This window comes from Poecilia reticulata, chromosome 16 (assembly GCF_904066995.2).
Source record: "Poecilia reticulata chromosome 16, P_reticulata-male-v2, whole genome shotgun sequence".
NCBI classification, from domain to species: Eukaryota; Metazoa; Chordata; class Actinopteri; order Cyprinodontiformes; family Poeciliidae; genus Poecilia; species Poecilia reticulata.
In genome coordinates, this window is record NC_088845.1 from 2278775 (window position 1) to 2291853 (window position 13079).

At 36.7% G+C, this 13079-nt stretch overlaps 1 protein-coding gene across 1 annotated transcript; it reads right to left on the bottom strand.

The window, feature by feature from the left end:
- Positions 1-8149: 8149 nt before the first annotated feature.
- gpatch4 (G patch domain containing 4) lies at positions 8150-11808 on the bottom strand. Its single transcript, XM_008430707.2, has 8 exons — positions 11662-11808; positions 10941-11019; positions 10786-10859; positions 10626-10718; positions 10030-10149; positions 9839-9951; positions 9349-9399; positions 8150-9005 (listed from the first exon to the last, which is right to left on the bottom strand). The coding sequence occupies exons 2-8, from the start codon at positions 11017-11019 to the stop codon at positions 8378-8380; spliced, it is 1158 nt and encodes a 385-aa protein (XP_008428929.2). The 5' UTR covers positions 11662-11808; the 3' UTR covers positions 8150-8377.
- Between the last annotated feature and the right edge of the window lie 1271 nt (positions 11809-13079).

The following is a 13079-nucleotide window of genomic DNA, read 5'->3' on the forward strand; positions in this document are numbered from 1 at the left end:
ATTGTAATCAGTTTATAATTTGTTTGCTTCTTTTGCTTCATAATGATTTTTATCTGCAGATAAAATAATAAAACTCATTTATTGATGTCGTGTCTCAGCCTGTCTGGGTCCAGATCTGCTTCAGAAACTCAAACATGTTTGACTCTGACCAGTGGTGGGAAGTAACAAAGCACAAGTACTTCGTTACTGTACTTAAGTACAGTTTTCGTGTATCTGTACTTTACTTAAGTAGATTTAATAATGGGTACTTTCTACTTTTACTCCACTACATTTTACAGTAAGTATCTGCACTTTCTACTTCACTACATTTCTACAAAAGTGTCGCGTTGCTCTTTTCTTCCGTTAAAATGTGAAGTTCAGGGTCTTAAGGTGGCGCTGTAAAATCCAAGCAATAACGTGACTTAGTGTCTGTTGTCACCCATCGGCTCCACCTTTACTCGCACGCGAGCTCCAGACATGCGCAGTGGTTTCCTCTGAGCGGGAGAAGATGTCTGTCTAATCATCAGTTATATAATAGCGCTGCATAAATTGATATGGCGACATGTAAAATCAGCAGCGCTTCGCTTTCACAGACGGTGGGGACTTCGTCCAACTTTTAGCATCACTTGGCAGGAAAGCTTAAAGAAAGGTAAGATCTGTGGACTTGATGCTAGCAAAGCTAGCTGTACAGAGACATTTGTTGCATCTGCGATGAAAAAAAGTTGTCACTCATGCGCTGAATTATTGTGTGGAGGTGTTGACTGAGGTGTCACAAATATGGGACAACCCTGTGACCAAAGTCTGCATTGATATGACACTCAGGAACGATCCGATTCTTCTGGACGGATCTTTACTGATTAAATTTATTTCAGCTCCAAGTATTTAATATCTAGTTTTTTAAGGGAATGTGGATCTTTCAGATCAATTTGAGAAGCAATTTTGATAGGTAAAAGTAAATTTTCTTGTGTCACGTAGGGCGGGGTGCTGGTCTTGACTTGGTCTTGGGTCAGTGGTCTTGACTACAACTCTGCTACTGGCTCCTTGGTTGCCTGTCCTCCTCCACCCACCTTCTTTCCATCCCCTTTCTGTTGGATTTCTTTAAAACTAAATGCCACTAGTGGCAAAAAAAAAAAGTGAAGTTCATGTTATGTTAGGACAGGAGACCAGATTTTTCCATACCTGACATTATGATGCATAGAATCACATATCTAAGTCTAAACTATGTTACAGAGTAAACATAATAAAAACATGCTTTATCTGTGGCATTGTTCATTAAAATGGCACATTTCTAATGTATTAAAATTAAATACGATCGTTAAACTTAATGATATTAGCGATTAGGTAATCCATTCATCAAGTACTTTTACTTTTAATACTTAAGTATTTTTAAAAGCCAGTACTTTTTTACTTTTATTTAAGTACAAATGTTAATGTGGTACTTTTACTTGAGTACATTTTTGTCTCTGTATTTGTACTTTTACTTAAGTACATTTTCTGAGTACTTTCTCCACCACTGGTAGAAAGTACAGAAACTTACTGTAAAATGTAGTGGAGTAAAAGTAGAAAGTACACATTATTAAATCTACTTAAGTAAAGTACAGATACACGGAAATTGTACTTAAGTACAGTACACCACTGCTAAAATCACATCATCCTCACCTAAAAACCTTTTAACAAAAAATGTGAGTTAGTCTTAGTCTGTTTCTATAAAGCAAATTTATTTTCAGAATTTCAATTTGCGCAACTATATGGTTAATGGGGAACACAGTTAATATCTGTTAGTTGAATCACTTTGTTGTTTCCACTGGTTTGTTGTTTCCCCTGGTGACGGGTTATTTTGGATCATTAAAATTAAAACACAACAGTATGTAAATCCTTATAAAACTTAAGTCACGCAGGAGGAAATGATGCACCAACAAAGTGCTTTATTAGTTCAACTAAACATTAATTTAGCTTTAATGATTTGCTGTGTCTTCACTTTTTAAACAAAGACAAAAAACAACAAAGTTTAAAAACAGTTTTAAAGAAGTCAAATATGTAACTAGTGTCCAGATGACTGAACATATAAATTTCCAACTGATTTTATGTGCATTCATGCAAATCTTGAGTGACATTTTAAATAAATTCAAACCAGGTTTTTTTTAAGTTCCTGCTTCTCACAATGAGTTCAGTCAGAAAACAAACTGACAGTGAATTTACTCTTCATCCTCATCTGATGAAGACGAGTTGATCTCCACTGATCCGTTCTTCTTAAATCTTCACCATCAGGTTCTGATTTGCTCAGTGTTTCCCAGACATCAGTGATGGACGCCAACAGAAGCACTGAGGTGATATATGAAAACGCAGAGGAGCTGCAAAAAGGTAGGAAACTCCTGGTAAATATTTCCTGATTTTTCCTGATCACAGAAATCATTCTGAAACAATCAGAATGATTTAAGGGAAAATATTTATTGTCATTGTTTTATTATTAGCTTAATTTGACAGAAAACCAAAATATACATCTGGTCCAGATTGAGAAGCAGGAAATGAATATTAATTTATCACTTAATCCTAAAATTTAAGTGGTGAGTTCATGTTCATGTTCAGAATTTATGCTGTTCAAATTAGAGATTATTATTCTTATCATATATCGTATAGTTTCCTGGTGGCCCAACCTGAGTATTTCACCACTCTGCTTATCCTGCTGATGGATATTTCCTTTAAATAAGTTTAGAAGAAGAACATGTTGAAATGCTACCTGTCTGAGAACATTTTATTGCATCAAAGATCCTGTTTGTTTTATACAAATACAATCAGAAAAATGACTTGCAGCTTCGTTGCAGCATTGTGCCCAGAATGGATTTCTAGGTTTAAACCAGATCTGGGATCTTTAATAACTGGGTTATATTCAGAAACATCAGATGAAACATGATGGATCTGCAGCCATTTATTAAAACAACCTTAGATTAATGAAGAGCACATGTACAAGATTTGTTTGGGTTCATAACATTTTTCTGTAACTCTATTTTCCTGATAGTAAATATCACTCTTTACAAAAATATATGATTTTCTATACTAATAACTCATTTATTATTTTATTTATATTTATTTTATACATATTTATTATTGTTGGAAACTATCAGAATGCACAGTCATCCATTTACGCTTTTCAGTTTTTTATATATGTTAAATGTTATAAACACCCATTGATCTTCTTTTGAAAACATCTGTGTTTATTCTGTAACAGGCCGTGACAGACGATGTTCTTCTTTCCACCTGCTGCTGGTTTCTGTGGGGTTAGTTTCTGTCCTGCTGCTGACCAGCAACGGGATCATCTGCTGGGGTTAGTCTGTCTTTTTTCCTTTCACTGAACTTTCATCAGGTGAGTTTAGTCCAACCAATCAGATGGCTTGAAATTCAGAGCATCTGGTCTCTCTGATGCACCATTTTGGCCTCCAGCGCCCAATGATCCCATGTGCAGAAGTACAGCAGCGACTCCTAATGTAATTAGGCCTTTGCAGTGAAAAACACTTTAAATAACTTTTTGGAAGTTGGTCTCATTTGGTTTAAAATGCAAACAGTTTTCCTTGGAGGCCATGGCGTCATGGCGCGGGATAAAGTCACAGGTCACGCAGCTTTCATACGTTTGGCTCTAAATTCTACATATTTCCGCCAAGCTGCACCAAACTCATCGTGATCAAGTCTAGTCCAATCCCCAACAGGAATCCAATACAATATTTGGTGTGTCTGATATAATTCCTCCACATCGCTCCCTATAAATCTTTAAAAAATAAAATAAACTCTGGCCCAAGCCATGCTTTGACCAATTATGAAATTCGGTACTGAATTTTTACAGGACCTATAAAAACGTCTCTTAGAGCCGTGGTTCCACAGGAAGTCGGCCATTTTGGATCAAAGCTGCCATTTTGTTTCTTACACATGTATCTGAACCTCCTACGGCTTTTGACATACAGACTTCAGAATCAGTCAGCACAGTCTTGAGGCACTTAGGGTCAAAAGTTATCAAAAGCTTTTGGCTGCATCAAAGCGTGTGGGCGTGGCCAGGCCTCAAAGCTGACCATTCTCCATGGACCTTACCTCAGGGGCCGTGTTTCATTGGCTAATACCCATTTTACGTCACAGCGCAGCTACTACGTGCGTGACCGTCTCACAAACACAAGCTACAGTAATAAACACATGCTAATGTACATTGTACATGGACTAGCAGACCGGCAGAAAGTTTTTGCGTCAGGACTCGAAAAAGAATGGTTCTCCACTGTCAGTGGGGTATCTGTACAGGCGATGTCAGGTATCCTGATTGTATTTGTGGAACTAAAATTCACAGATTTTCAAAATCTGAAACAGAAAGCCTTGCTTGGATCAAAGCTTGTGCACGACCGCATTTGCAGCTCAACCATCATAGGATCAATAAGAACAAAGGATTGTCTGCTGATTGTCTGGTATTATTGCTTTGCTTTCTTTGTGTTTAGTGAATGAAAAAAAGAGTTAATAATAAACACATCCATTATGAAAACCTTTTAGCCAAGTACAGCAGAATGGCAGTACCGATACAACTTCTACATCCTGAAGCCTGTCTGTTACAGCTTTACGTTAGCTGAACAGATCAATATGCAATGTGTACCGTATCAGACATACATTAAAGATTTTATTTCACCTGAAAAGGCTTTTTACTAAACTGTAATCGTGTTAGCCACGCTAGCACCGAGTACGAAGTATCAGGCCTAGGCACACTGAAACATTTGCCAACAACAGAAATTAGTGATTTCAAAAGTAACCCTCAAAACCACGAATGCTGCTCATTACCCGCGTGTGGCCTGTATTTGTGTGGTTCAGATTTGTGCTGGTTTTGTACGATATGTGCAGTGACAGTATTGATGCAATAAACAATAAAAAGTGTAGTTTTGAAGCTAGAGGAGGAGGAAATATTGGCAAATGAAGCGCCCTCCATTCCTCTGGAACACACTTTCTGTTTAATGTCTTTTCAAGGCAAACAGCTCAATCCAAGTTACAAAGGTCCAAGTCTGTTCCTAAATCATTTGTGAATTTATCAAGACAAGTCATTAAATTTGTTACTTGAGTTTGAATCAATTTAAATGACGACTAGTCCAAACTTTGCTTTAACGTCATACCAAATTTTTTATAACACACCCTGTCAGATATCAGTAAGTTCAAACATGTTAAATAACGACTGTCAGAAGATCAGGAAAAACCAAATGTGCTGACTCCTTCAGAATATTTTGTTTAGTTCCCTTTTCCTAAATCGTAAGTTGTATAAAACAGCCTTACTGACACTCAGTTGGTTCACCGTATTTAACTTGGTCAGTTGAGCAGAACCTGTTTTCTGTATGTGGTGTTGTCATTGGCTGCTATTTTCATGTTAACAAAATTCAACAAATCTGCAAGAGGATAAGCGCTTTCAGATTATCAAAAATAAATGTAGTCTGATTGAAGGAAGATTTTAATAAAAATAAACTTGTTAAAAGCAGAATTACATTAAAACTTTGGGTGAAATTTTACTTTTGGACTTGAAACTGGTCGTTACCCAGCAGGTTGTTGCTAAGCAACCAAAGAGTTGATGCCACCAACATGTCCATCTTGTAATCTGTATGAACTAATAATTTCCTATGAAATCTGTTACTGTTCTTTAACTTAAATATTTTACAACAATAAAACTCCTTGTATTGATTTTTCCTTTATAATCTGTTTCCTCTCATTTACAGCTGGTTGGAAAATGAACCAACATGATGAAACTGTGACTGATCTGGGGAAACAGACTGAACATCTGAAGACTGAGAATGAAAAATTACAGATTGAAACTGAGAAACTGAATCAGAAAATCCACTTGATCCAGAAATTCAACACCTTTCTGACAAATGGACGCTGCAACGGCAGTGGTGAGTATCTAACTGAGACGTTTCTCTAAACATCCTACATGTTTAAGGACAAATAAAGGGCAAAGTGAACATTTCACATAAAAACAACATAAGATAAAATAAATGTAGCTCATTTCTAATTATAACTGACAAACAAGAATCAATAAACATTGATAATATCTCAGAGTAACAGTAGAACCTTGTTACAAAGGGAATTAAAAAAAAAAAAATATTATTTCAAAATTAGTATTATAATTATTTTCTGTCTCCAGAGTGTCTGCTGTGTCAGACGGGTTGGACCTTCTTCAATGATTCGTGCTACTTTCTCAGTGATGTTTGGTGGACCTGGGATGAAAGTCGTCGGTTCTGTCAGTTCAAATCTGCTGATCTGGTTGTTATTGATAATCTGCAGGAACAGGTGAGCTCTGACACCAATCATGTTACAAATTCAGATTTTAAATATGGGATGAAATTCTGATGACTTGATCATTTTCAATGTTGTGATTAACAGAGATTAATTCATGACAACATAAAGACATTCTCCTGGTTGGGGCTCTATAGTAATGGGAGCAACTGGGTTTGGATTGATGGACGTATCGACACACTTGGGTAAGAAGTTTCACACTTTAGCAATAATAAAAATAAAAAAAACATCTGTTATATTTCATTGGGTTAAATTATCTCTGTCAAAATAAATGATATTTGATTTTATACTTCCTGATGTTTGTGTTTCTCATTTTAAGGTGCTGGTACCTGTATAACCCGAGCTTTTCTGATTCATATGCATTCATGAATCCATATGTGAATCCCACAACGAGCTGGTTCTCAGTAACAAATACAGTCACACATTTCCCCCCGTCTGTGAGCAGAAACCTTTCAAAGTGTCTCTTAATTAAATCTGTTTCTATTTCCTCCTTTTTCTGCTGCAACTTTTCCAGATCAACAGATTTTATATAAATAATCAGAAGTTTAACATGAATATATTTAGTTTTTATTTTCTGTTCATTTCACTATTCATTCAGTAAAAATGTGTTGCTACATCTATGCTGTTTGTTTTTTTTACTTAAAATAACAATCCAAGAACTAAAATAATGTAACTCAATATATTTGGATCTACTTTTTTTCATAGATTAAATGTTAATTAGTGTGATATTTTTTTTGATTTACTGAGACTTAATATTTAAACACCTAATTAATGACATTATTATTAATAATACATCAAGTTTATATAGAGCTATTAAAGTCTGTGTTTCCATAAATCCTTAAAGAATGATTGTTCTTTACTTTGATTTGTTTAATTGATTTGTTTTATTAAAGTGATGCTGATTATAATGGATTTTTATAGTTTATTTTTTGTAATAATCCTGATGACAGAAACATTTAATGTTTTCATGTAAGGCTGTAAGTTTCAATATTTACTTTATTATAAATTATTATTGATCTCTAAGACAAAATGTAAATTCTGGACAGGATTGTAACCAAACTTTGATTTTAGATCAATTACTTGAGTGTAATTGGAAAATTATTTTAATACTTTAATCAAACTTTTCTATATAGAAACATTTTACATTTTTGTTTTCTGATAAACTTATGATAAAGTTTGTCATTATTTACTGTATTTTAGTTTGAAATGTTTATGCCTCTGATTGTTTTCTGTCTCTACATGATTGTAATCAGTTAGTTTATGATTTGTTTTCTTCTTTTAGCTTCATAATGATTTTTATCTGCAGATAAAATAATAAAACTCATTTATTGATGTCGTGTCTCAGCCTGTCTGGGTCCAGATCTGCTTCAGAACCTGAAACATGTTTGACTCTGACTGAGGTCAGGCAGGTTCTGGTCGGTTCCCCTCACCTGCTAACAGACTCCAGGAGAGACGGACTGAGACTACAAACAGCCCTGGACTTTGACTAGACCGGCCCACAGCCATCAGTACGCTGAAAGTTATCGACACCTGGTACAGGTGTTACAATATTTATATACAATATTTAATCATGACACAAAACAACATTTAAACTAAACCAGCACTGATGCTGAGTAATGTGGATTATTGATTAATGGGTTTTTATTCCAGTTATGAATAAACTGCATCTAAACCTGAATAAACAAAAAAAACTAGTTTTTATGAATCCAGTTGATCATATTTTATAATCAATGTTATTAATTTTTGGTGGAAATGTTGCTAAAATAAATGAGGTTAATGTAAATCATTGATGCTTAGAGAGGCTGAGTTAATTACATCAGAAAGTTTAACATTTATTTCATAAATCTAAACATTTTCTAGATGTTTCCATCAGTGAAATTCTGTTCATTTATTTTAACTCCAGATTTTATTCTGACGGTTCATTAAAAATCCATTAAACAGAAAAAACCCTGCAGAGAAAAGCAGCTTCACTTTCTACCAGCAGAGATAAAAACCATTAAACTGGTTCTGAAGGTTCTGGGCTCTCTCTCTGTTAGGTTGGGTCGGGTTCAGGAATCCGAACCGGACTGTAGTTCCAGGTCCACAGGTCAGAACCGGCGCCTCAGTTTGATCCACCATCGCTCTTCTTCTTCCTCTTTGTAGGAAGCTCCTCGTCGTCGGCAGGTTTCTCCATCACTGATTTGTCCTTTCTGCTTTTTTTCCTTCTCTGCATCTCTGTTGCCATGGTAACCTCTGCTTCCTGCTGGGATCTGCGATCTGATTGGCTGGATTCTCCAGGACTCCGCCCAGTTTCTGCAGGGTCAGCATCATGCTGAGCAGATTTCTTCTTCTTCTTCTTCCTGTTGCAGTCAGACGGAAGCGGCTCAGTTTTCTCTGCAGACGGATTTTCTCCATCTTCTTTCTGATCCTCAACGTTTCCTCCAACGATCAACTCTTCTTCTTCTTCTGCCTCTCTTCCTCCCTCTGTTTCATCTTTCCTCTTCTTTTTCTTCTTCTCTGGTTGAAAACCTGTTTCAGGACTTTCATCACCGTTTAGTTCCCCACAGCTCTCTCTGCATTTCTTCTTCTTCTTCTTCCTGCGGTTCGTCTCCTCCGGATGAGTCGCTGTGTCACCAACTGCTGGAGAGCTTCCTGTTTGGTTCTTCTTTCCATATTTGGTCAGGAACTCTGCTTCCTGCTGCTCCAGTCTGGCCAGCTTGGCGCTCATGGTCAGACCGTGCCGCGCGCCTCTGGAGCAAAACAACAGGATTTATAAAGAAACGTTGGTTAATATGGAGCTACGACCTTTTATGACGGGATATTAGGGCTGTGGTAGATTAAAGAAAAAAATGGGTGTTTTTGTCAAAAAATAAAAAATACATTTTGAGATGAATCTTTGAAATTTTCTAGAAGAAACTTCAAAAGCTGAATATCTTCTAAATTTTCAGTAATTTACAGGTTATTTTCCCCTGAGATTAATTTCTAAATTTCTGAGTTTTTTTGATGGAAATTCACTTTTTCTATCTTCCATGGCCCTAAAACGCCGTCGTCTCCTTCAGGATTTGATCCATTTTGCTTTAATTTTCAACTTACTTGTGAGCCGTTCGTCCTCCACAAACCTTCATCAGATCAGCGTCTGAAAGTCTGAAGAAAAGAAAATCGTTAGATTTTAATCTGAAAACCTGAAATATGAGTAATTAATTAAAACAGCTAAATGCCATAAATGAAATAAACTATTTCTGGGTTTTATGGTTTAACAGCCATAATACCAGAACAGATTCTATTAATGTTTCCCTTTAAACTTGACACAAACATCCCGTAATGAGTTTTTCCTGTCTGGATTACACCTGAAGAGTTTCTGTTCTGCTCCGACTGATTGAACTCTTTGGTGTTTTTATTCATTATGTTGCTGATTTCAGGATGAAGGAAAGATGAAAACAGCATGTTGGGGAAAAACTTCTTTCATGTTGTTACTGTTCAGGATTATGTGTCAAATTCTGAAGGAAAAAATAATTTATTTCCGTTTTAATTTTCCACCTGAACTGGAAATGAACTGGGATTCAGTGCTAATGAAAGACTTTACCTGGTGGTGCTGGACAGATCCAGTTTCTGCTCCTCTTCCTCATCTGAGCTGCTGCTGTCTGAACTGGGGGCCTTCGGCTGCGGCTCCTCCTGACCGGACAGCAGCGTGGCCGACTGGAACAGATCAAGACGTTATTCCCTCTAACGTTGACCTATGACCCCGGAGCTCCGCCCCAAAGACAGAACCGTTACCTTCACAAAGCGGCCGTACAGTTTGGATTTGTTCTGCAGGGATTTCCGAGGCTTTTTGTTGGAGATCGCTCCCTCCTCTTCCTCACCTTCCTCGGCCGTCTTTTTCAATTTGATTCCATTCTGAAAGAAACAGGAAAGTTTGCAGACTGACAACATATCAGGGTCACTGTAGATAGAAAATATATGCAGATTTCTGCCAAGAAAGTCAGAAATGTTGAGATTAATCTCAGAAGTTTTCCTAAAAAAACAAGAATATTTCTGAGTTTAAAAAGTTGAACATTTCCTAGAAAAATTAAATCAGAGATTTTCTAGAAAAAAAATGGAAATTTCAGAGTTTCAAAGGGTGAATTTTTTATATACTTATCAAACTCAAATTTCCACATCATTTTTTCTAAAACCTTTTTGAGATTTTTGGTGGAAGTTTTCAGCTTTAATGCGCCGTCGTAACAAAATGTTTAATCATCATGAGGGAAAGTTTTCATTCAGATTCAGCAGCTGATGGGGATAAAACATGAATAACCTCAGAAATCTACGGAGCTCCTTCCAGGACATGGAGGAGTTTGCTGCCTCCAGGTGATGTGTGACCTTTGACCCACCTGGCCGGCCTCCACCTGCAGACTGGACGAGGCTTTGTTGAAGACGTGATCCCACCAGTGGAAGCTGAACTGCTCTCCTTCTCTGTGGCCGATCTGAAGGAACAAACAAAGCTGTGATTCCTGCAGATGTTTACAGACCCAGACCTGCCGGTCAACTCACCCCTCCTTTGTCACATTTGACCTTGACCTTGATGGGCTCTGATATGCCGTTCTCCGCTCGGCCGAGTCCTTTCCCTGGAGAGAGAGCGGACCCAGTAAGAGCCTGACTGGTGACTGGTTACCTGCTGGTTCTGATGGTTTGGACGTGGCTCTCACCGGGTTCCCAGCCGTGACTCAGGAGCAGCTGCTCTGCAAACTTCAACCCTCCGCTTTTCTCCTGCTCAGCTTCAGACATCTGAGCGAGAAAACCAAGGAATTAAACACATTCACAGCTGAAACTGCATCTGATTTCATCTGATTAGTTAGTTACTGCAGAACAAACAGCAATCCGAACATTTCTGGCACCAATATTCACATCGACACAGGAAAATCCGACCATTTTCTAGGAACGTTTTCAAACTTTTGCAGCATCACACAGACAAAACTTTCAGAATCAAGCGATTTGATTCACAAACAAGTTTACTATTCAAACAGTCTGGAGATTTTGTTTAAATTATGTGACAATAAGAAAAAACTGTGTAAACAAACAGATCAAGTCATTTCCATTAGTTATATTTCTAAAAACGTCGCTCAGTTTATTTTTCAGTTATTAATAATCACAGGAGGCTCCGGAGGTTTGCGGATCTCTGCACTAAAAGACCTTCACGGTCTGAATAAAATGCTTTTTAGTTCAAACAGCAGCAACACGTTAGTTTAGATCCAGTTAAACTGACAGTTTTAGGGATGAACTCAGAGCTTTACCCTAAAATATAAATGATTGACGTCATCCAAACATGTCCGTTATAAGCAGCATCCAATCAGATCGCTGCATTAATCCCAAAAAAACTCAACAACAAAACCGGATTCATGTTAAATCGCATAAAAATGTATAACGGACCTTTTCTTCACGTCTTGTTTTGTTGAAGTTTCCTCACCGGCGGCTGGGAAAGACACACGTGCTTCCTGAATGAAACCGGAAGTACTTCTTCTTCTTCAAACGCCTGGACGCTTTACCGCCACCTGCTGGAATTTACCACGAAAGACAGATCTTTGTCCAAAAGTGCCAAACATTATACTCAATTTATGGTTAAAAACTAGCCGTTCAAGACATTTTAATAATAATAAAAATATCTGAATATATGTGAATATTATTGGATATATGAAAATGCAACTCAAGTACTGAGTAACTGATGATAAAAAATATTTACTAATATAGATAAATAGATGCAGCCAGATAAAAGAGTAGTTATGTGCAAATTCTGGCATTTTGAAGACGAGTTTAACAATTTTCTAAATAAATTTGCTCCAACATCAAATTTATTAAACATATTTATATTATGGGATGCCGTTTGTAAAGTTACACAGCTAATTAACAACAATAATTCGGTTTATTTGACATGTCATGAAGAACAAAATGTGCGCCACAAAAAAAAGGTTTGCGGTGCATTTCTATGCTAAAGAAAAATATATAAAACTTCAAATATTTCACAATGAGATATTAACTCAGAAATGTTTGAGAAGAAAGTTGGAAAAACTCACAGTTGAAAAATGTTGAATATAAAAAAGATAGTTTGGGATATTACAATGAATTGTCAGCAGGTGGCAGCATTTCTCACCAAAAAAGAAAGAAAAGAGGTGATTCATCTGACAATTAAAATTGATTACTAATGGATTACTAATGTCTGCCTTAAAGCGTCAAAACACACAGACAGTTAATTTTGTTTTACTAAAAAAAGATCAACTAATCCACCTGCTTTGTTTTCTGTCTGATGAGATTATTTGAGATGCACCATCAAAATGAAAAGCATTTTGTGATTTTTCAAGAAAATAATGGTTTATTATAGATAAAACTCACAAACAAATTCAAGGGTTAAAGTTGCATTTTGTAACTTATAAAACATATATGCATATATTTGTACATATTTATAATGTAATGTATATTATGAGACATATAATCTGTGAAAAGATCGTTCTGCTCCATCTCGTCCCTGAGTTATTAAAATCTGAAGAAATAAATTCTTCCTGACCAAAAACAACCAATCACAGCGGGGAGGAGGGGCTTAGCGCTGCCAGTCATCCTCATGTTTTTGCTGCTAAATATGCCATTAGAGAAGAAACAAATTACAGTTACAGGGAAAATATTTCTGCAGCACCATAGGTGGGAATGCACTGAGTGGATCTTTAGCATTCATGACAGACTCGGCTAGCTGTAGGAGGATGTGTTAGCACTAATGAGGTTGATTAGCACCGTCAATCAACATCATGTTGAGTCCTCCCAACATCATGGGAGGACGTTTCCTCCTGACTGGTGTCCAT

Coding starts and splice junctions, on each gene's coding strand:
- gpatch4 (XM_008430707.2), bottom strand. CDS start 11,019: ATGTCTGAAGCTGAGCAGGAGAAAAGCGGAGGGTTGAAGTTTGCAGAG. Junction 10,150..10,625: donor TGCAGGTGGAGGCCGGCCAG/GTGGGTCAAAGG, acceptor TGTTTCTTTCAG/AATGGAATCAAATTGAAAAA. Junction 9,400..9,838: donor GATCTGTCCAGCACCACCAG/GTAAAGTCTTTC, acceptor TCTTTTCTTCAG/ACTTTCAGACGCTGATCTGA.